This window comes from Ochotona princeps, chromosome 2 (assembly GCF_030435755.1).
Source record: "Ochotona princeps isolate mOchPri1 chromosome 2, mOchPri1.hap1, whole genome shotgun sequence".
Classification (NCBI taxonomy): Eukaryota; Metazoa; Chordata; class Mammalia; order Lagomorpha; family Ochotonidae; genus Ochotona; species Ochotona princeps.
This window is the reverse complement of record NC_080833.1, coordinates 105,897,651-105,918,912: the sequence shown is the minus strand read 5'-3', so window position 1 is coordinate 105,918,912 and position 21,262 is coordinate 105,897,651. Positions and strand designations below refer to the sequence as shown.

General features: G+C 51.0%; 1 protein-coding gene across 2 annotated transcripts; it reads left to right on the top strand.

The window, feature by feature from the left end:
- The first annotated feature begins 3,721 nt into the window (after window positions 1-3,721).
- SELENBP1 (selenium binding protein 1) lies at window positions 3,722-13,199 on the top strand. Of its 2 annotated transcripts, none has more exons than XM_058660261.1 (12): window positions 3,722-3,822; window positions 6,491-6,550; window positions 6,718-6,830; window positions 7,048-7,233; window positions 7,854-7,974; window positions 9,604-9,786; window positions 10,007-10,185; window positions 10,966-11,044; window positions 12,119-12,240; window positions 12,494-12,586; window positions 12,757-12,875; window positions 12,993-13,199. In XM_058660261.1, the coding sequence occupies exons 1-12, from the start codon at window positions 3,819-3,821 to the stop codon at window positions 13,153-13,155; spliced, it is 1,422 nt and encodes a 473-aa protein (XP_058516244.1). In that variant the 5' UTR covers window positions 3,722-3,818; the 3' UTR covers window positions 13,156-13,199. The 2 variants fall into 2 exon arrangements, with proteins under 2 accessions (XP_058516244.1, XP_012783576.2); XM_012928122.3 differs by having other exon boundaries at window positions 3,723-3,822; window positions 6,494-6,550.
- The last annotated feature ends 8,063 nt before the right edge of the window (window positions 13,200-21,262 follow it).

Below are 21,262 nucleotides of genomic sequence, written 5' to 3'. Positions count from 1 at the left end.
GTCATCTCCTTCCTTTCCCTGGCCTTCTGTAAAGGCAAATTTGGTTAGAAACCCTTCCAGACCCTTCCATTCCCTTCCAGACCTTTCTATTCCTTCCCAGACCCCTCTAGGCTCTTTTGTACAGCATGGCTGTTGAAAGGTAGGGACCACGAGCCTCACTGCCGTTTCCCTCTCCTCCAGGAAGACCCCACTGCTCAGTTCAGAAGATAAATGCTTCTTTACTCCTTCCCCATGCCAGAGGGAAAGTTTGTTCTAGTACAAACCCATAACTTTCTACATTCCTGTATCCTTCTGCGTCCCCAGCTGCCCTGCTCCCAAAACAAAACAATGCAAAACAAAAACACCCACAGGCATGCTGCTAGCCCTGGAGCTGGGTGGATGTAGCGCAGGGGATCCTGGCCCTTTCTGCACCAGCGTTTCCTCGTGGGTAGAAGGGACCCTGCGTCCCCTCCAAGGTGGTAGGGAGGGAAAACCCATGCATGCTCATTCTCCCTTCTCCCTCCTATCAGACTCCTGCTGCTTTTGCTTCATCCTTATCTTGCTCAAGGAATGCCAAGTTCTTCCCTCTCATCACCCCACATTAGATTAATCATAGAGACTCCCAACTTCCTTATCTCCTGTTCCTGTTTTTTCCTGTGGCTTGTTCCCTTTCCTCACATCTCACATATCAAGAGGCCCCCAAAGCAATCTACCCCAGGGTGGCAAATGGCGGGGGAGGGGGTTGGCAGCAGCCACGCCCACCCCAGCCCCAGTTCCGATACCCCATGTCCCTGGAGGAGGAGCCACTTCCTGTTTGTGGAGGCCAGGACTAAAGTTCAGGAACAGCGGTTACGTAACCCCCTGGCCTCCTCTAAGGCTACGTGTGCTTCCCTGGAACTTAAACCAACAAAAATAAGGTTGGCCCCATTCACCCTGGCCTTCCCAGGCAGCCTCCCCAGGATGGCAAGATTGTTGACTGGGTTCAGGAGACTTGCCATGAATCCTAAGTTGACTAACTCAGGTTGCATTCTGGCTAAGGAAGGGTAGATCCGATGGGAAGCCAGTACAGTTCTTCAGCTGGTTAAGGCACCAAAGCCTGTAGGGCCAGCATCCCATAGGACACCTGTTTAAAGCCCAGCTGCCCCACTTCCAACACAGCTCCCTGCTAATGCATTGACAAAAGTAGCAGAACATGGACCCACTGTACTTATATGGGAGACCAGGATGAAGCTCCTGGCTCCTGGCTCTGGTCTGGCTCAGACCCAACCATTAAAATGAACCAGAAAGATCTCTTTCTCTAGGTCCATTTTTCAAATAAATAAAACACATCTTTAAAACAAAACCAAACAAAAAAAAAAAAAAGAGGAGTATTGAGGAAACAATAGCTCTCCACTATTAACAGTAAAAGCTTAAATTCTTTGCCAGAGGCAACAAAGGGGCCATGGGTTGCTTGTCCTGGGTCTGCCTCCAACTACAGCCCACCCTGAGACACTTCCCCAACCATGGCCTTGCAGCTCCAAGAGCAAGAGCACAGTGAAAAAGCAGAGGTGAGGGACGCCATGGAGGTGCAATGAGGAGCAGTCAGGTCAGAGCAAGGGGCAAGAAGGAACTGGCAGCCAAGGAAAACTCTAGAAGAAACAAAGCCGTGGAGCTTCCTGGAGCTTGACTCAAGAAGCCGTAAGCTTGGGATTACTTTGTGTCTCATATCTTACATGGTGGGCTACCTCAAACCAAAGATCAGGAGGGTGGAGGAAACAAGGCGGGAAGTAAAAGAAGACTAGAGGGGCAGGAGGAAGGCAGATGAGGAAGTTGCAAAGGACGCAGCCCATGGGGCAGCAGCCTGCACAGAAGGCTTCCTTGTTTGCCTGGCTGGCTGATGGCATGATGGTGAGGACGAGAGACACAGGACAGGGCCAGGAGGGGTGGAGGGTGCTGGGGGTAAGGTAAGCTTCCCCTGCCGCTCCCGGCCTGGGCAGCCAGAGAGGAGCTTACACCCTGGGTCCATGAGCTCTTCACTGTGGGTTCTGGAAGAACAGACATCAAAGGCTCCAGTATAGCTGCCCTCCTCCACTCTGGTTCAGAAAACCTGTCACTCTGTCTATGGGTCCACTCAAACTCAAGTGATGCCCTCTTGCCTACCCCATAAAAACTTCACCTCCAGAACTTTTTTTTTAAAGATTTATTTATTTTTATTACAAAGTCGGATATACAGAGAGGGAGAGACAGAGAGGAAGATCTTCCATCTGATGATTCAATGCCCAAGTGACCACAACGGCCGGTGCTGTGCCGATCCGAAGCCAGGAACCAGGAACCTCTTCCGGGTCTCCCACGAGGGTTCAGGGTCCCAAAGCTTTGTGCTGTCCAAGGCCACAAGCAGGGAGCTGGATGGGAAGTGGAGCTGCCGGGATCAGAACTGGAGCCCACATGGGATCCCGGGGTGTTCAAGGTGAGGACTTTAGCCACTAGGCCACCACGCTGGGCCCACCTCCAGAACTTTTATCCAAGAAGATGAAAGTGGTTTCTGCAGACTCAGAGCTGGAGCCGGCAGCAGGGGTTTCCCTGGGCAAGCAGCCAATCTTAGGGAAAAAGAGGCTGTTAGCACCAAGGAGAGGGCCAGATTGGGTGGGCTCCCTTACTGGAGGGCTCCCCTGAGGGAATTAACGGGATCAGGTTGTAACCCTAGGATGAGTAATCCCTCTGCCTGCCTGGGGCAATGGCCTTCCCCGGGATTTCCTATTAGCAGGTGCAGCAGCCCACCCCACAACCAGCTGGAGGACACCTTTTCCTGAGGATTTTTAAGAATTGTCCCAGGTCTCTTGGGAACAGAGGCATCAAGATGGGCTGTCCCTGGGCCCTGCCCTTCCCCTCCCCCCAGTCCTTCCATATATGTTTAGCCCAATAGCCACTGAGGCACCAGGCTGGGATGGGTGGGGGGAGGAAGTTCACTTTCACCTCCCAAGGTTTATGAGGTTAATAGCAGGTAATCATGGGCTGCCAACTTCATCTCCACTTCAAAGCAGGGAGGGGTTAATGGAAAAAGTAAGGGGTAATTCCTGGGCCCCAGCTCTGTGGGAGCCACTGCAGCAGGAGGACCTGGGTAAGGAGAGCTCAGGTGAGAGGGACTGTAATTTCAGGACAGGGATTCCCAGGGTGACTCTCCCCACCCTGGCTGTGCGGATGTGAACAGAAAGGCCCACAACCCTGGGTGCCCTAGATGCCAAGAGATGAACCCCAAAACATAGGTGAGTGCCGGGAGGTGGAGGAACCCTACATGTGCATTCTCACACACTCACACACAGGCACGTATTCTATGTATCCATAAACGCTGGCACACTTTCACACAGGCACACGCAAACACACACACACAGAGAAGCTAGCACAAAAGCACCAACAGCGCCCCCCAACCCCTGTCCCCAGCACAAAACTATACACACACATTCACCCAAGAACCTACATCAGAGCTCACAAATGGGCAGCACAGAGGCACAGAGGAACACACATGCATGTCCCCATGCATGAGGGAAAGAGACCCATGTGCAGTACAGATTTTCCTGTATAGGAACAATGTTGCGTGTACACACACACATACACATACACCATAATTCAAACCACAGCTGCCGGGCTACTTGAGAACATCCTGGCCAGTTGCCCGTGCAGTTCACCCTGCAGCCCAGGCCCTCCCCCGGCCCCGCCCCCAGTTGGCTGTGTATAAATTCCCTCTTGTTGCCCCTTGCCGGTACAGGCCATCTTGGACACCAGCACAACTCTCCACCTCGCGTTTGCGCAGCCTCTACCCACTCCCGGCAAGCCTGTCAGGGTCAGCGGGTTCCAGCGACACCATGGGTAAGGAGAGGGCTTCCCATAGCCCCACAGCTCACCGCTGCACTGTTTGTTCCTGCTCTGGATGGGGCAGGGAGGGCTGGACTCTGCTCCAGGAGCTTAACTCTCTGCACCCCTACCCTCACACCACCGCATTCCTCGGTGCAGCACAAGTGCCTGCAGAAGGAAGAGAGCCCACTCTGTGTGGGAGGGTGGTCCTGGGCTTCCCACCCAGTTCCATTCTGCAGGGGGGGCTGCTGAGAGAACCAGGGGGGGGGCCTTAAAGGGAGCCTCTACACACTTGGCGGTCACCCAGATAATCCTGGTTCCAGCTCCAGGCCAACTTCCTGCTCCAGAAGTAGAACCCAAAAGCCTTCAGTGTTTGGGTCACTCTGCAAGGCACTGACAGCCAAGACAGGGACCCCCCCATTTCAGTGTCTCTCACCTGCACCTCTGCCTCCCTCCCTCAGCAATCCCACAGTCCCTGTCCTTGCCCCTTTAGAACCATTGTTCCTCTAACCTGGTAAGATTCCCAGAAGCCAGCCTGGCATCCAAAACCAAACAAATGGGGCAGGTGTTTGGCACAGCAGTTAGGATACTACTGGGGACAATCGTATCGAATATCAGAGTGCCTGGTTCAAGTCCCGGGTCCTCTGCTTCCAAGCCAGCTTCTTGGGAATGCACACCCTGGGAGTCAGCAGATGATGGTTCAAGCCCTTGAGTCCCTGCTACCCATGTGTGGGACCTAGATGGAGTTCCTGGTCCCTGGCTTCAGCCTGGTCAGACCTGGCTGTTATAGCCATTTTGGGAGTGAAGCAGTAGATGGAAGATCTCTCCCTCTTTCTCTTTCTCTCTCTCTCACTCTCTTTCAATTAAATGTATAATTTAAAACAAAACAAAACAAAACTTAAACTGTGCCTAGGTTCTTCTTTTTTTAAAAAAGATTTATTTATTTTATTACAAAGGCAGATACACAGAGAGGAGGAGAGACAGAGAGGAGCGCAACGACCGGTGCTGTGCCAGTCCGAAGCCGGGAACCTAGAACCTCTTCCGGGTCTCCCACGCGGGTGCAGGGTCCCAAAGCTTGGGTCGTCCTCGACTGCTTTCCCAGGCCACAAGCAGGGAGCTGGATGGGAAGTGGAGCTGCCAGGATTAGAACCAGCGCCCATATGGGATCCCGGGGTGTTCAAGGGGAGGACTTTAGCCGCTAGGCCATGCCACTGGGCCCCCTAGGTTCTTCTTAAAGATGCTCAGGGACCTGGTTTGAGACCCAGGCTTGCTGGAGCCTAAGTGGCGTGGCTGACCCTAAACCGCCAGGAGGGGGGAGGGCAGAGAGCCAGAAGAGCAGACACTGTGGAGGGGGTATCACTTCCTCAGCACCTTCCCTCCTCTATGACTCTTTCTGGTTTTGTGGCGTTTGCTTTTGTGGTTCTTGTTGTATCTGTTTTGGTACCTTGGGGGTGGTTTCCTTTCCCTTACTGACAGCAACCTCCTTGGCATCCCCCTGGCATCATGTGCCAAGCCCTGGCCCGGTTGGTGGTGGAGCAGAGCAAATCTCCTCAATGCCTTGGCTTGGCTCTGGGCTTGCCCCTCCCCCAGTGTGCTCGCGGGTTCTCTCTCTCTCTTATTCTAACTATCTGATCCCAAGCTCTACTGGCATTGTCTGTTTCCTCTGGCACTTTCTGTTCCATGTTTGTTTATCCTCCCCCTTAGGAAAGTGCTTCTGCAGGCTTTTACTTTGTCCACATTTATCTAATGCTTCTTACGAACTTTTTCTCGTTTATACACACGTGCTCTGGACACCCTGTCTTCACTTGCACATTTAGAGAAGGAGTTAAGAGAGTAGAATCCCTTTCTGCAGCTGAAGGACAAAAAGACAAGAGACCCAGTTTCAAAGCTGTTGCAGGAGGCAGAGCCCAGTGCTGTTGAACTGCAATCCAGCGTTTCTTTCTGCCTTCAGCTCCTTGGTGTGGCCTTTTTGGCCAGCAGTCAGGAACACAAAGGCCAGCTCCCCACCTGTAGTCTCCTGAGCTCTGCAGAGTTGGGCCAACCACCTTCCTGAACCCATAAAGGAAGTGAGGGTGCGCCCATAGTTCCCCCCTCAAAGTGGCCTTAGGTCATGAAGCTGCCATCTACACCCTAACCTTGAACTTTGGCCTCCTGTGCCCTTCTAGGTGACCAGATTCTTAGTTAGGCTACCAGGCTGCACAGCCTTGCACTGGGAGAACAGGAATTATCCCTGCAGGGTCCCATGGTGTAGATCCATTTTGGAGGTGTAAACAGGCATCACCCCTTGCCCCGATGACTGCTCTGGAGGTGATGGGGCTCCAGAGCCCAGAGGGCTGCATGCCGCTGTCTGTATCTCACAAAGTCCGCTGTGCCATTCTCTTGACCTCCTATTGGATAGATGAAGTGTGTGCAAGCTGAAGTCAGGAGCTCCAGCTGCATCCACCCCTCAGGGGTGGGACGAGGCTGGGACCCCAGGGGCCCGAAACCCCTGCAGTTCACAGCCTCTGCTGTCCACCGACAGGTCATTTCTGTGCAGCTCCTTCTGCCACACTCTCACACTGCTCAGGCCTGGGTGGGGAGGGAGGCTGGGGGTGGGGCCTGCCAGGAGAGTGTGGGGGGCATGTAGAGAGAGGTCTTTCAGCTCCACAGAAGCTGCTCCCATCCACCTGTCTCATTATCTCAGCAGACACAAAGTGCGTCAAGTGTGGGCCTGGCTACGCCACCCCTCTGGAAGCCATGAAAGGTAACTGTTAAACAGCTGGGAGTCCACATCACGTTGGCTAACCCATGGTGGGGGACCCTAGCCCTGGTCTTCGCCTCCCCCCATCAACCCTGGGACTCTGGGCACAGTAAGTGCTGCTGCCATTCTCCCCACCTCACCGTACCCCACTGCTCACTTCTGCCCTCTAGGACCACGGGAGGAGATTGTCTACCTGCCGTGCATTTACCGGAACACAGGCATTGAAGCCCCGGATTATCTGGCCACTGTGGATGTGAATCCCAAGTCCCCTCAATATTGCCAGGTAGGACACCAGTGCACCCCAAGACCCTCTCTTCTGGTGCTGTCCTTTCCTGGCTGTACCCTTCATCTTGTGCAGGCTGCTCAATGCACAAGGACAGCCTCCCCTGGGACCCAGGGCAGGGCTGGAATGCAGCTGACGCCGTGCTGCCTGCCACAGACAGGCCCAAGGGGGAGAGGAGCCACGTGGGCAAGCCCCACACCCTGTCCTTCCTCTCCAGGTCATCCACCGGCTGCCCATGCCCTACCTGAAGGACGAGCTGCATCACTCAGGATGGAATACCTGCAGCAGCTGCTTTGGCGACAGCACCAAGTCCCGCAGCAAGCTGGTGCTGCCCTGCCTCATATCCTCCCGCATCTACATAGTGGACGTGGCCTCGGAGCCCCGCGCCCCAAAGCTGCACAAGGCATGTGCCCTTGCCCAATTGGAAGCCCTCATGCACCTGTGGCCCTGGCACCTTACAGGCGGGAAGCACCCTCACCCCATGTCACTGAGCCAGATGCTTTTGCTCCTTGCTTATTGGTAGGATACAACTCACGAGCAGGGAGGGAGGAGTTAGCCAGTTACGCTGGGGTCACCCTTGAGCACTGCACACACAAAGGCCAGGAAACCCAGGCACAGGAAGGAAGCATCCAAGTTCCTGAGAGACAAGGAGAATCTCAGCACCCAGTTAGGAGTACAGGGAATCCTCCTGGTGCCAGGCACTGGCTGTGCTAGCTGCTGGATGCTGGCACCACCCAGCCCCACAATACACAAGGTGTCCCTGGGCGGCGGGCCTGCTGTCAGGACAGAGCCTGGAGGAGCATCAGTGCTTTCTGCATGGAGAATTACTGCCAGTCTCCCTGACTGTCCCTTAAAGTTCTATCAGAGTCACCAGCTCAAAGCTGTGCCTGGTGCCTGCTAGGAGAGGAAGGTACATGTGCTTGTCCACAGATAGAGTAGGGGTCTGCAGATAGAGTGGGGGGCATCAGGGTAAGGAGCAGAAGACCCGGACTGCATTTCCCACCTGCACCCCTGCCACCTCAGGTCATCGAGGCCAAGGAGATCCAAGACAAGTGCAATCTGAGCTACCTGCACACTAGCCACTGCCTGGCCAGCGGGGAGGTCATGATCAGCACCCTGGGAGACCCCAAGGGCAACGGCAAAGGTACCTCTCAGCGTGGCTGCTCTGTGAGCACCAGGAGGCATTGGGGTGGGTCCTGTGCCCAGGGAGGGGTAGAAATGACCTCCCATGCAGAACCAGGTGCTGGGTCCTCTCCAACACCTAACTTTAGCTGTTCCCATGACTTCTGGAACTGGAAGTCCTGACTGATAAAGTCAGTTGAAAGGCAGTCAGAACAGCCTGCTGCGGGCGAATGAACATGCATGTGGCCCTCTAAAACAACGACACACAACAGCAGCTGCGTGAATTCTCACAACCCCGAGGGCTCCTCAGCTTCCTATCTGCCAGCTCGTTCCTGGCAAGATCCAGGTTGACAAACACAGAATGTCCGCTGTGTGCCAGACACACATGGAGGCAGGTGCTGTGGTGACCCTGATTGGCAGATAGGAAAGCTGAGACACAGATGGGGCAAGAGACTTAGCTGAGGTTACACAGCTAATCAGTTATAGAGTCAGAACTCAAATCCTGCAACCTGGTCCCACTGTCCATGTCCTAGTCATCACTCAGTGTTGCCACAGTATGTTCCACCAGATCCCTCCATCGGGCAGGCGTTGTGGTGCGGCATGTTAAGCCACTGCTTGGGGTTCCCCCCTTTCCCATCAGAGTGCCTGGTTCGAGTTGTGCCTGTTCCACATTCCTGATCCAGCCTCTTGCTGACATGCGTGGCAGGCCGTGCATTACCATGGCCAAAGGACTTGGGTTCCAGGATGGAATTCCAGGCTCCTGGGTTTTTTGGGGAGAGGGGGGTGTAAGGGAGAGGTGATGGGTGTTTTTTGTTTTTGAATATTTATTATTTTTATTTGAAAGGCTGAGTTACATAGAAAGGAGAAACAGAGATCTCTCATCACCAGGTTTACTCCCCAAATGGCCACATTGGGCGGAGCTGAGCTGATCTGAAGCTGCATACCAGGAGCTTCTTCTTGTGGATGCAGAGCCCAAGGACTTGGGCCATCCTCCACTGCTTTCCCAGGCCATTAGCAAGGAGCTGGATGGGAAGTGGAGCAACTAGGACATAAATCAGCGTCCATATGGGATGCCGGCACCACAGGCAGAGGATTAGTACGCTCCATCACCATGCCAGTCCCTGGTTTTGGTTTAGCCAGTCTTAGCTATTTCAGGCTTTTAGGAAGTGAACTAGTGGATGGAAGATGGTGGGGAGTGCAGTATTCATAAACTTTGTAACACTCAGGAGGAGACATCTGGTTGTATTTGCAAAGCTATATGAAGGTGTTATAACACAGGAAAGACACAACATATTGAATTATGAATAAGCTTGGTTTGTGTGTCTCGTTAAGGCAATAAAAGGAAAGAGGCTGCCACCCTGGGAAGGGTCCCCTTCCAACTAGGGGGAGGAAGGGCCACAGGAGCACGAGGTCCCGAGTCCCAGCAGGTCTCTTGACTCAAAGGGAGAGGAAATTCTAGGGAGGGGAGAGCCTCCACCTCCAGCCAGGACACCTGTGAATGGGACCCTTTGGAGGCATGGATTTCAAGCCAGTAGGAAGAAGGGGTCAGACACCACTTCCGGCCTCTTAGGCAAAAGAAGGGAAAATTGAGAATGGCCTGGCTGCTGACTGAATCTCCAGTGCCTTACACGCTACTTCCTGTCCTACTCAGGGGGCTTCGTGCTGCTGGATGCGGAGACTTTTGAGGTGAAGGGGACATGGCAGCGGCCTGGGGGTGAGGCACCCCTGGGCTATGACTTCTGGTACCAGCCTCGACACAATGTCATGATGAGCAGTGAGTGGGCGGCACCCAACGTCTTACGAGATGGCTTCAACCCTGCCGATGTGGAAGCTGGTGAGAATGCAACCCACCAGCCCCAACTGCCACGGGCCCTCCCTGCCACTTCTCTCAGATGGCTCCCAGGCTGGGTGTCAAAAAAGAAGATGTTGTGGGCCCAGACTGACTCCAACCTCCTTCTGACCCCCCCAACCTGCCACCCTGGTGGGTGGGTGTCCAGCTTCAGCCCGTGCCCTTCTGTCTGATCCCAAGCCCCCTCCACCCACTGCCACCGCAGGGCGCTATGGCAGCCACCTGCACGTTTGGGACTGGCAGCGCCGGGAGCTGGTGCAGACCTTGACTATGAAGGATGGGCTCATTCCCCTGGAAGTTCGCTTCCTGCATGACCCGGCCGCTTCCCAGGGCTTCGTGGGCTGCACCCTCAGCTCCACCATCCAGCGCTTCTACAAGAACGAGGTAATGTGCCACCCTCTAAGGGTTCCCCTTTTGGCAGCAGCGCCCTCTGCCCCCACCCCCCACACACACACACGCACACCAGGCTTCTGTGAAAATGCTCCCCGGCTCCACCAGCCAGTCCAGGCTTCCCCAGGAACACAAACTAATGAAGACCCAAGCCTGGGGTGTCCTTTCTCAGTGCTGGACTCCTTTCCAGCTGATCTTGGAAAACCAGCTGAAACTGAATGGCACTGACCGGCACTGACTGGGTAATGGATGAAGAACAGAGGTTGTTTTAGCTCATGGCTATGGCGGCTGAGAGGGCCTGAGTCCAAAAGCCACATTTGTTGAGTCCCAAGGCAGTGCAGGATATCACATGACCAAAAGAACACACACATACACAGGAGGCAGTGCCACTCCCTCTCCAGATAATCCAGGAGCCCACGGATCCATTCAATCAGTGACCTACTCACTGGCCCCACCTCCTAATGCCTTACAACAGGAGCTTAAAAATATATCAGCTTGCAGACCAAAGCACACCTGAACCCTGATGGGTCCTGTGTTTTTCTTCCTCACTCCTTCCTTCACAAGCTATTTGATGAGTTCTTGAGTTAGACGGCATTGTGCTAGGAGCTGGGAAGGTAGCAGGGCGCAGCAGACAAAACTCCTGCCTCAAGAACCTGCCTGGCAGTAGACGCTAGCGGGAGAAGAGCTAGGGGAGACCCAGATGGGACCCTTAGCACCCAGGACCAACGGCTCACCTCCCTGCCTCCCACCCTCACCTTCCACTCTCCAACGCAGGGAGGCTCTTGGTCCGTGGAAAAGGTGATCCAGGTGCCACCCAAGAAGGTGAAGGGCTGGATGCTGCCCGAAATGCCAGGTGAGTACCCAGGGGGACAATGGGACTTGGAAGGTTCACTCCCTGCCTGTGGAACCAGAGTCCTTTAAGTGTCTGAACCAGATGGAGCACTGAGGCTAGTGAGTGATTAAGACACCCACACCCATCTTGAAGGATCTGGGTGTGATCCCTGGCTTCAGCTCCTGCGCCTGGCTTCCTGCTGGTGCAGACCTTAGGAGGCAGCAGGTGCAGACTTCCATAGCTGAATGATGGAGCTTTCAGCTCCCACAGCCCAGCCCCAGGCCCTTGCAGGTGCTTGAGGGAATGAGCTTGTAAGTAAGCTCTGCCTCTCCAGTAAGTAAATAAATCAAGTTTTATTTATTTTTTTAAAGATTTATTTATTTTATTACAGCCAGATATACACAGAGGAGGAGAGACAGAGAGGAAGATCTTCCGTCCGATGATTCACTCCCCAAGTGAGCCGCAACAGGCCGATGCGCGCCGATCCGAAGCCGGGAACCTGGAACCTCCTCCGGGTCTCCCACGCGGGTGCAGTGTCCCAATGCATTGGGCCGTCCTCAACTGCTTTCCCAGGCCACAAGCAGGGAGCTGGATGGGAAGTGGAGCTGCCAGGATTAGAACCGGCGCCCATATGGGATCCCGGGGCTTTCAAGGCGAGGACTTTAGCCGCTAGGCCACGCCGCCGGGCCCAAGTTTTATTTATTTATATTTTTTTACAAACGCCTCTGGAAGCAGGCAGTGGGAGCATTCTCTGTGGGAGTACCTGGGTTTACATCCCAACTCTGACCCCCGTTCTAGCATCAAAAGTGCAGTCTCCCTCTGCATTTGTGCACCCTAGGAGGCAACGGGTGATGGCTCCAGGACTGGGGTTGCTGCCACCTACAAAGGAAACCCGGCTTTGACCCAGTTTTTACAACAGGCTCCTGAGTGGGGCCTGGCCCAGCCTCAGCTGTTATTAGCATTTGGGGAGTGAACCAGAAGTTGGAAAATTGCTTCCTCATCTGCCTCTGTCTCTCTCTACCTCTCCCATGAATCAAAATTAAGTCTCTATTTAAAACATTCTCAAAAGCCTCTGATCCCCATACTGCTCCCTAGGCCTGATCACGGACATCCTGCTGTCACTGGATGACCGCTTCCTCTACTTCAGCAACTGGCTGCACGGGGACATCCGGCAGTACGACATCTCCAACCCACAGAAGCCCCGCCTCACTGGCCAGGTGGGGGTCCCAGCAGGGAGGAGCAAAGTGGGGAGGTAGCTGGGTTGGGGAGATAAGGGAGGTGAAGTAAAAGCAAGAATGTGGCTGAGGGATGCTACAGGCCCAAGCCTATGGGGAGCTGTGGCTGGACATAGGGACACATGTCTGCCAAGCCTGAAGGGCCCTAATCAGGGCAGGGGAAGTTATTCTTCCTATACCATCCACCTTTCCCACCATTGTCCTCCATCCTCATCCTCTGACCCTGCCCACTCAGATCTTTCTAGGGGGCAGCATTGTGAAGGGAGGCCCAGTGCAAGTGCTGGAGGACCAGGAGCTCAAATGCCAGCCAGAGCCCTTGGTGGTCAAGGTGAGGGGTCTCCCTACCCTACAGGCCACCTCAAAGAGGATGTTGGGGCAGGGGTGCGGGATGGGAGCAACATCTCAGGGGGCTCTAGGGTGTTGGGCCAGTCCACCATCCAATCACCCCTCTTAGAGGACCTGTGCATGCCCCTTCTATCTGACACCTGCTCTTCCCAGGGGAAGCGGGTGGCTGGAGGCCCTCAGATGATCCAGCTTAGCCTTGACGGGAAGCGTCTCTATGTCTCCACGTCGCTCTACAGTGGCTGGGACAAGCAGTTCTACCCTGATCTCATCAGGTGAGATGCAGGCTACACAGCAGCCCCTGCTTGCCGCAGGGCCTTCCTCTGACGCACACGTGTAAGAAGGGCTGGGCATCTCTGTCCTCTCCTTTACCCGCTTCCTCTTTGCCACAGGGAAGGCTCCGTGATGCTGCAGGTTGATGTGGACACAGATAAGGGAGGGCTGAAGTTGAACTCCAACTTCCTGGTGGACTTCGGGAAGGAGCCCCTTGGCCCAGCCCTAGCCCACGAGATCCGCTACCCTGGGGGCGACTGCAGCTCTGACATCTGGCTCTGAAGCTTCCCCCACATGTCCTCCTACCCCTGCACCCCAACTCCACATTTGGAACCTTCATTCCAGAGGGACCTGGCTTCACTCTGCTCACCTTCTACCCACAGCCCCAAGCTGAGACTACAGAAGCCCAGAACGGTGCCTCCACTCCTGCTGTTTTTACAAGAGCCCTTGCAATCACCAAGAAATAAACTACTGAACTTCTTCCTCATGTTGCCTTGTCTTTGGGAGCAGGGGCCTGACACTCCCCACGGCTAACCTACTCAGAAAGGGCAGAAGGGGTCTGTGGCAGTATAGTTCATGCCTGGGATCCCAACCTGAGGCCACAATGCCCAGTACAGTGACTTTGTCACAGTGCACCTGAGGGACTGAGTGCCAATTGCTCTTTCTAAACTTTTCTTGGTAAAATTTTTTTCATTTACATATTTATTTGAAGGACTGACAGAGATGGATGATCCCACTGGGTTACCCCAAAATGCCCTCAACAGCCAGGATTGGGTGGACCTAGAGCCAGAAGAGCCAGGAACTCCATTGGGGTCATTGTCACCTGCCTCCAGGGCACAGCAGCAGCAGCAAGCTGAACTGGAAGCAGACACAGGACTTGACTCCAGGCCTACAGATAGGGAATGTGGAGTCCTGGGTGCTAAGATGACCTACTGTGCTACAATACCCAACAATGCCTCCAAAAGCATTGGGGTTTTGTTTGTTTGTTTGTTTTTGTTTTTAAGATTTAGTTATCTGAAAGAGTCACAGAGAGAGAGATCTTCTACTTGATGATTCATTCTCCAAATGGCTGAGGCAGCCAGGGCTGGGCCAGATTGAAACCAGAAGTCAAGAGCCTAGAACTCCATCCAGGTCTCCCATGATGGCTCCCAGGGGCCATCTTCTGCTGCTTTCCCATCCACATTAGCATGGAATTCGATGAGCAGTGGAATAGCTGGGAGGGACTTGAAGCAGTGCGCATATGGGATGCTGGTGTCATTGATGGCAGCTTAGCTCATGGTGCCACATGCTGGCCCCTTTAAACTTTTTAAAAATCCATGCTTTCCATTAATGAACCTAAAATCAACTCTCTCTCTCTCTCCCTCTCTCCGCCCCCCCTGCTTTTCAAATAATGTGAAAATAAATTTAAAGACATAAAGAGATATTGTACTCAAGAAATATGTAGATGGTTAATAAGCACACGAAAAGATGGTTAACATCATTAGCTACTAGAAAAATGCAAGTTAAACACAGTATGGAACCAGCATTGTGGTGCAGTGGATTAAGCCACAGCTCACAAGGCCAGCATCTCCTAACAGAATGCCCCTTTGGGCCTTTATTGCTTGACTCTTGTCCAGCTCCCCGCTACTCTGCCTTGAGAAGCTGTAGAAGGTGCCCCAAGTACCACCCATGTTGGAGACCAGGATGGAATTCCAGCCTCCTGGCTTCAGCCAGGGCCAATTGTAGCCATTGTGGCCATTTGGGGAGTAAACCAGAGAATGAAAGATATTTCTCTCTCTGTCACTCTGCCTTTCAAAGTAAACAGATCATTTTAACACATACATACACACACACATGCATGTACACACAGACCGGAGTTGTGGCTAGAGGGTTAAGTACTGCCTACAACACCAGCATCCCATATGGGCTATTGTTCAAGTCCCAACTGCTCTGCTTCTGCTCCAGTTTCCTGCTGATGAGTGTGGAAAAGCAGCAGAGGATAATCCAAGTGCTTAGGCCCCTGCACTCACATGAGAGACCTGGGGATTAGCGTCTGGTTCTTGCTTTTGGCTTGGCCCAGCCCTGGCTGTTGCAGTCATTCGAAGAGTGAACAAATGGGCGGGGAGCTCGCTATTTATTTATTTACTTATTTATTTCCTTTCTTCTTTTTTCTCTCTGTCTGTAACTCTTTCAAATAAAAATAAATCTCCTTAAAATTAAAAAAAAATCACAATGTGATGTCACAGTACACCTAATACAACGGCTAGAATGAACAGTAGCCATAATGCGAAAGGGCAAGAATGCAGAGCAACGGGGTCACTCAGCCACTGCTGGGGAGAACGGAACGGACCAACCACTCTGAAAGCTCATTTGACAATGTTTGTGTGCTTACTTTATGACCCAACAAATGTTTTCTTGGCCATTTGTCCCAGAGAACTAAAGATATAGGTTTGCATGAAAGTCTGTATGCCCTTGTTCACAACAGCTTAACCAATAAAACATTGTGGTACATCATACCACAGCTGGGCAAGAAAAATGAACCTATGATTAATACGCAGAAAGACTTGCATAAAACTCAAAGGAATTGTGCTCAAAGGAAAAAGTCTGTCTGGGAAAGATACTGTGGTGCAGCAGGTGAGCACCACTTGGAATGCCCGCAGCTGTATCCAGAGAGCCTAGAAGTGAGTCCTCCCTCCATTCCTGATCCAGCTTCCTGCTCCTGCGGACCCCAGAAGGTAGCAGAGGATGCCTCAAGTACGTGGGTCCCTGACACTCACATGGAAGACCTGTATGCAGTTGCTGGCTCTTGGCTTTGGTCTGGCCCAACCCTGGCTATTGCAGGCATCTGGGGAGTAAACCACCCAGTGGATGGAAGATTCTCCTCTATCTGCGTGTATGTGTATGTGTGTGTGTGTGTGTGTGTGTCTGTCTGTCTGTCTGTCTGTCACTCTGCCTTCCAAATAAATTTTTTAGGAAAAAAAAAAAAAAAAAACAACTCAGGGCCCAGCATGGTAGCCCATTGGTTAAAGTCCTCACCTTGCATGCACCAGGATCCCATATGGGTGCTGGTTCATATCCCAGCTGCCCCACTTCCCTTCCAACTCCCTGCTTGTGACCTGGCCAGAAGAAGCTCTTGGCTCCTGACTTCAGGTTGGTTCAGCTTTTGCCATTGTGGCCATTTGGTGAGTGAACCAGTGGATGGAAGAACTTTCTCTCTGTTTCTCTTTCTCTCTGTAGATCTACCTTTCCAATAAAAATTGATTAAAAAAAAAAAAAAGAAATCTCGGTCTCAAAAAAAGTTACATGTTATGACTCAATTTATATAGCTCAATGAAATTTTTTTGTTTATTTAAAAGAATAACAGAGAGGGGGAAGAGACAAAGAGAGCTCTCCCATCCACTACCTCACTTCTCAAATGCTCATGACAGCAGGGACTAATCCAGGCTGAAACCAGGAGTCAGGAACTCAAACCAAATATCAAGGACCAAGGTGCTTAGCCACCGCCTGCTGCTTTCGAGGGTGCAAGTCAGCAAGAAACCAGAATCAAAGACAGAGCTGGGCAGGTGGGGAAAACGCAACGGCTCAATTGGCTAATCTCCACCTGCAATCACTGGCATCCCATATGGACACCGGTTCATGTCCCAGCTGCTCTACTTCCCATCCAGCTCCGTGCAGACACTGGGGCACCCTGAGGTGTGATGCAGGGATCCCAAGTGGTGTATTCAACCCCAGCACTGAACCTGCAGAACATAAGTATCTACTTTGTCAAAATGACAAAATCATAGTATTAGAGAACGTATTAGTGGAGAAGAGCAATGTAGTTATAAAGGGAGGCATGAGGGATCCTTGTAGTGATGATATTGTTCTGACCCTTGTGTCTTGACCTTGGTGATTATGTGCTACATGTGGTAAATGTGAAAAGACTACATAGAATTGAGGGGTCAGTGTGGCGCACAGCTGGTTAAGTCACTGCTTGCAATGCTAGCATCCCATATCAGAGGGCTGATTTGAGTCGGAGCTGTCCCACCTTGGATCCAGATCCCTACAAATGCACCTAGGAAAGCAGCAGAGAATGGTCCAAGTGCTTGGGACCCTGATTCTTGTGGGAGAATCAAAAGAAACTCCTGGCTCCTGGCTTTGGATTTACCCAGCTCTGTCATTGCAGCCATTTAGGGAGTGAACCAGCAGAAGCAAAACTCTCTCTCTCTCTCTCTCTCTTTCTCTCTCTCTCTCTCCCTCGTTCTGTAACTCTTTCAAATAAATAAAATAAAAATTTAAAAAAGATTTAGGGTGGGGCTTCTCCCTTTATGTCCTCCTTTATCCCAGATACAGAAAAAATAATGTAGAAATAATTGTCTTACCCACTTTCCTGTAGCCCTTGAACTTTTGTTCCCTAATTAACTATGTAAAGATTGTCAAAAACAAAGAAAAAAGAAAGATTATTAGGAAAAAAAACACACAAAACTAAACTTAAGTGCACACAAATAAATGAGTGTAAAACCAGAGAAATCTCAGGACACCTGGTGGAATATATCAATGCCAATTTCCTGTTTGTTATATTGTACTATGATTGCCCAAGATATAACCCTGGGTAAAAAAAAAAAAAAAAAAAAAAAAAAAAAGACACAGGAGCTCTCCTCTCTGTTATATCTTGCAACTATTGCAACTTAAAAAGCAATTTAGGAGTCAGTTCAAAGGAGCTTCTACTAGCCACAGATGGAAGAATATGAATACCAAAGAAATGATGCATAAAAGCAATTGAAATGCATTAAATACAAAAATCCACATTTAGTGATTGCACATAAGCACCCTTACAATCCTTTTTTTTTTTTTTTTTTGCACCCTTTCAAACCTAACTACAATTGTTTGGAAGATGCTCTGATGCTTTCTCATGACTGTGAAAACTGGAAAATAAAGAGAAAGAATCAAGTATTTATGTTACTTTTTCTCAGGAATTTACCTTGAGACAACTGATGAGGGGTCAGCATGATGCTGGGAAAGCAGTCGAGGATGGCCCAGGTCCTTGGGACCCTGCACCCACGTAGGAGACCCAGTAGCTCCTGGCTTTGGATCTGCTCAGCTCCAGTTATTGCTGCCATTTGGGGAGTGAACCAAGATATGATAGATCTCTGTCTCTCATTCTTTCTTTTAATCTGCCTTTCCAACAAAAAATAACAAATAAATAAATATTTTTAAAAATAAAATAAACTGGCTGATGAACAAAGTTCTTTATAGATTTCCAGCTAGTAAATTCAGAAGGAATGAAAGAATTTGAATGCCACCAATTTGTAGCTTCTGATGATAAATGCATCTAGCCAATGACCATCCACAGCTACTGAAACCATTAAATGAAAAGTCTGAGGCACCTATTCGTGTGGCTGCTCCAGCTCCCACTCAGCTCGCTGTTTGTGGCCTGGGACAGCAGTAGAGGATGTTCCAAACCCTTGCCATTCCCAGGCCGTAAACAGAGAACTGGATCAGAAGAAGAGCAGGCAGGACACAAACTGGTGTCCATATGGGATGCTGGTGCTTGCAGGTAAAGTATTAGCCCGTTCAGCCACCATGCCAACATTGGGTGTACTCATCTGCTAATATACGTGATCTCCAAAAAGGGGGACTCATCTGGCAAGAAATAATCGCTTCACCTACTACATTCAGGGCTTCCAATGGGCCAGGGATTCCGAACTTTGTGTGTTATGGTTTTAGGCTACTAGTTCAGGGTCACAAGTTAGGAAGCTTCATTTCCCCACCTATGTAAACCTTTCTGTCCATTTGTGAGCCAAATGACTCTCATCTATCACCACTGAAACCTGAGAGGCGTTGGTACTGTGTTGTTGCCTAATCACTCCCCTCATAAGTCCCCATGGAGGCCCATGATGGGGAGGGGCTCTCTCTCTCTCTCGTTTGCTTGCTTCCACACTCTGGCACTCCAACCCCTGGATTTCCCAGTACCTGCTTGCTTTCTGGCTTCCCATGGACAGACTCCAAGCCCCTGAACACGGCCCCTGTATATCTGTATTGCTCACCCTCTGTTCACTGCTTGGGTGAGTCAGTGAAGAAGCGAATGTTAAGAGTCTTTGTATTTCTAATTTGTGTACGTTCAAGAGTTCCAGGAGAGGTGAGGCCGCTAGTAGCAGCAATGGAACTTGGACAGAAAAGCCAGGAAAAGGAGAGTGTCTGTAGCTTTGTGTGCCCAGGTTGTTCACTGTATATCTCTTAGAATAATATATATTGTTGGGAAAGCCAGGACATAGGTCCTCAGTTTCATGGACAGATTTCATGGTAATGACCATTTGTTCCTCTCAGGATTTCGATTCAGACTGGATTGCTATATGAACTTGTCATTTGTTAATTTCTAGTGGGCCCTGCCATCACCAAGCTTGGTTAATAAAGACTCCTTAATACATCCTAGACTTGTCTGTGTGATCTCTCTCACATCCTGCAAAAGTTGTCCACAGCAAAACAACCAACAAGCCCAGCACTGTAAGCAAAGTTAGCAAGTCATTGACCAGAGCTGACTTTCGGGGCCTGGTCAGCTGTGGCTGGGATTCCTTGAGTTTAAGGCAGTGGGACTCACCAACCTGGCCAGAAATATGTGCCAAGGAGGCCTCATGCCAGCACCAACCAAACGCTGGCACCATTGGCACCGTAGAGTGAACATGACCTAAAACCATGACTCCATCTGCTCTGCCCTGACTGGGACAGCCTCACCAAACACAGGTCATGGCCAAAGGTCATCGCACTGAGGAAACTCCTATACTTCCTCTGGTGGTCAAAGATAAAGTGGGAGGCTACACAAAACCTGAGGAGACTGTTGGGCTTCTTAACAAACTTAAAGCCTGGAATGTTATCAAAAAGGCCCACACCTCTCAGAGAATGAGGGCTGGCAAGGGCAAAATGAGCAACAGTTACTGGACAGACACAGCGCAGGGGACGCAACCTCACCCCGACTGGAGGATAGCAGGCTCAACTGGGCCTTCCCAGATGGCTCTGGTGTTACTCTGCTCCATGTGAGCAACCGAAGCATTTATTATTATTAGTTATTATTGTTAGTGTTATTATTACACTAACAATTATTATTATTATACACTAACTACTATTATTAGTGTGTGAAAGGCAAATCTACAGAGAGGAGGAGAGACAAAGATCTCATCTGCTGGTTCAAGCTCCAAATGGCCTCAGTGTTTGAGGCTGGCACCAGAAGTTTCTTTCAAGTTTCCCATGTGAGTGCAGGGGTCCACGGACCAGGGTCATCTTTTATTGTTTTCCCAGGTAAATTAACAGGGACCTAGATTGGAAGCGGAGCAGCTGAGACTTGTCAGCACTGCAAGCAGAGGCTTAGTCTACTATGCCAAGGTACTAGTCTCAACTTGGGCATTTTAAAGTTTGCTCCTTATAGTTATATAGGGCATTGCTGCATCTGAACTGAGAGTCTGTCTGGAAGTTAGATGAATTGTACAGCATCTGGCACTAAACGACTTCTTTTTTTTTTATTATTCATTAATTACATTGTATTACATGACACAATTTCATAGGTACTGGGATTCTCCCCCCTTCACCCCAAACTCTTCCCCCATGGTGAATTCCTTCACTATGATGCATAACCACAGCTCAGGTTCCTTTGGGATTCCCTAATTACAGGCTCACTCCATACAGAGTCCAGCATCCCACTGTCCAGTCAAGTTCAACGGCCTCTTAGGGAGGCCCTCTCAGGTTTAAAGGCAGAGCCAGCAGAGCGTCACCTTGATCAATTAGAAGCTCCAACATATCATCAGCAACAGTCCAGGTATGATGAGACTGGTGCAGAGTCCACTGATAAACACAGTCTATCTTAGAGTTTCCCCTTGTCCAGTTTTCCGCTGCAAGCATATAGCTGAGGTGGTTGACTGATCTACTCCATCTTCCATCTTTTCTTGGTTAATGTTTTGATTCCTCCATTTTGTTCAGGGGAATCCCCAAAGAAACTTTCAGGCGTTCCCAGTCCAGGCTCCTATATGTACTATTAGTAAGCACAGTGCCCGCCACAATCCATCACTCCGATCAGCTGGTGGTTGTAACCCCTGGGTTGGATCTATTCTGAGCCCCGACCTCCATTGGAACCAATGAGTATTGCAGCTCTCCCCGGCTCTGCCCATCACACACTAGTCCCTCACCTAAACCTTTAGTGGGAGGTATGCTGGTTGGGTGCTGCATTCCCTACTGGCACAGGCCATTTTGCCTTGGCATTTTGTGTTTTGTACTGTTATTAAACGACTTCTTAACAAGGTAACAACAACCTTCCCTGCGTAAAACACACAACACGCACCTCAGCAGGATCTTGGAAAGTCCGGAGATCCAAAGAGCGCTCAGAGCTCCTCACTCAAGAAGATGGACACTGAGTTCTGAAATAGAACCCACAGAAGAATCTGAG

Coding starts and splice junctions, on each gene's coding strand:
- SELENBP1 (XM_058660261.1), top strand. Junction 6,551..6,717: donor CCCTCTGGAAGCCATGAAAG/GTAACTGTTAAA, acceptor TCTGCCCTCTAG/GACCACGGGAGGAGATTGTC. Junction 10,186..10,965: donor AGCGCTTCTACAAGAACGAG/GTAATGTGCCAC, acceptor TCTCCAACGCAG/GGAGGCTCTTGGTCCGTGGA.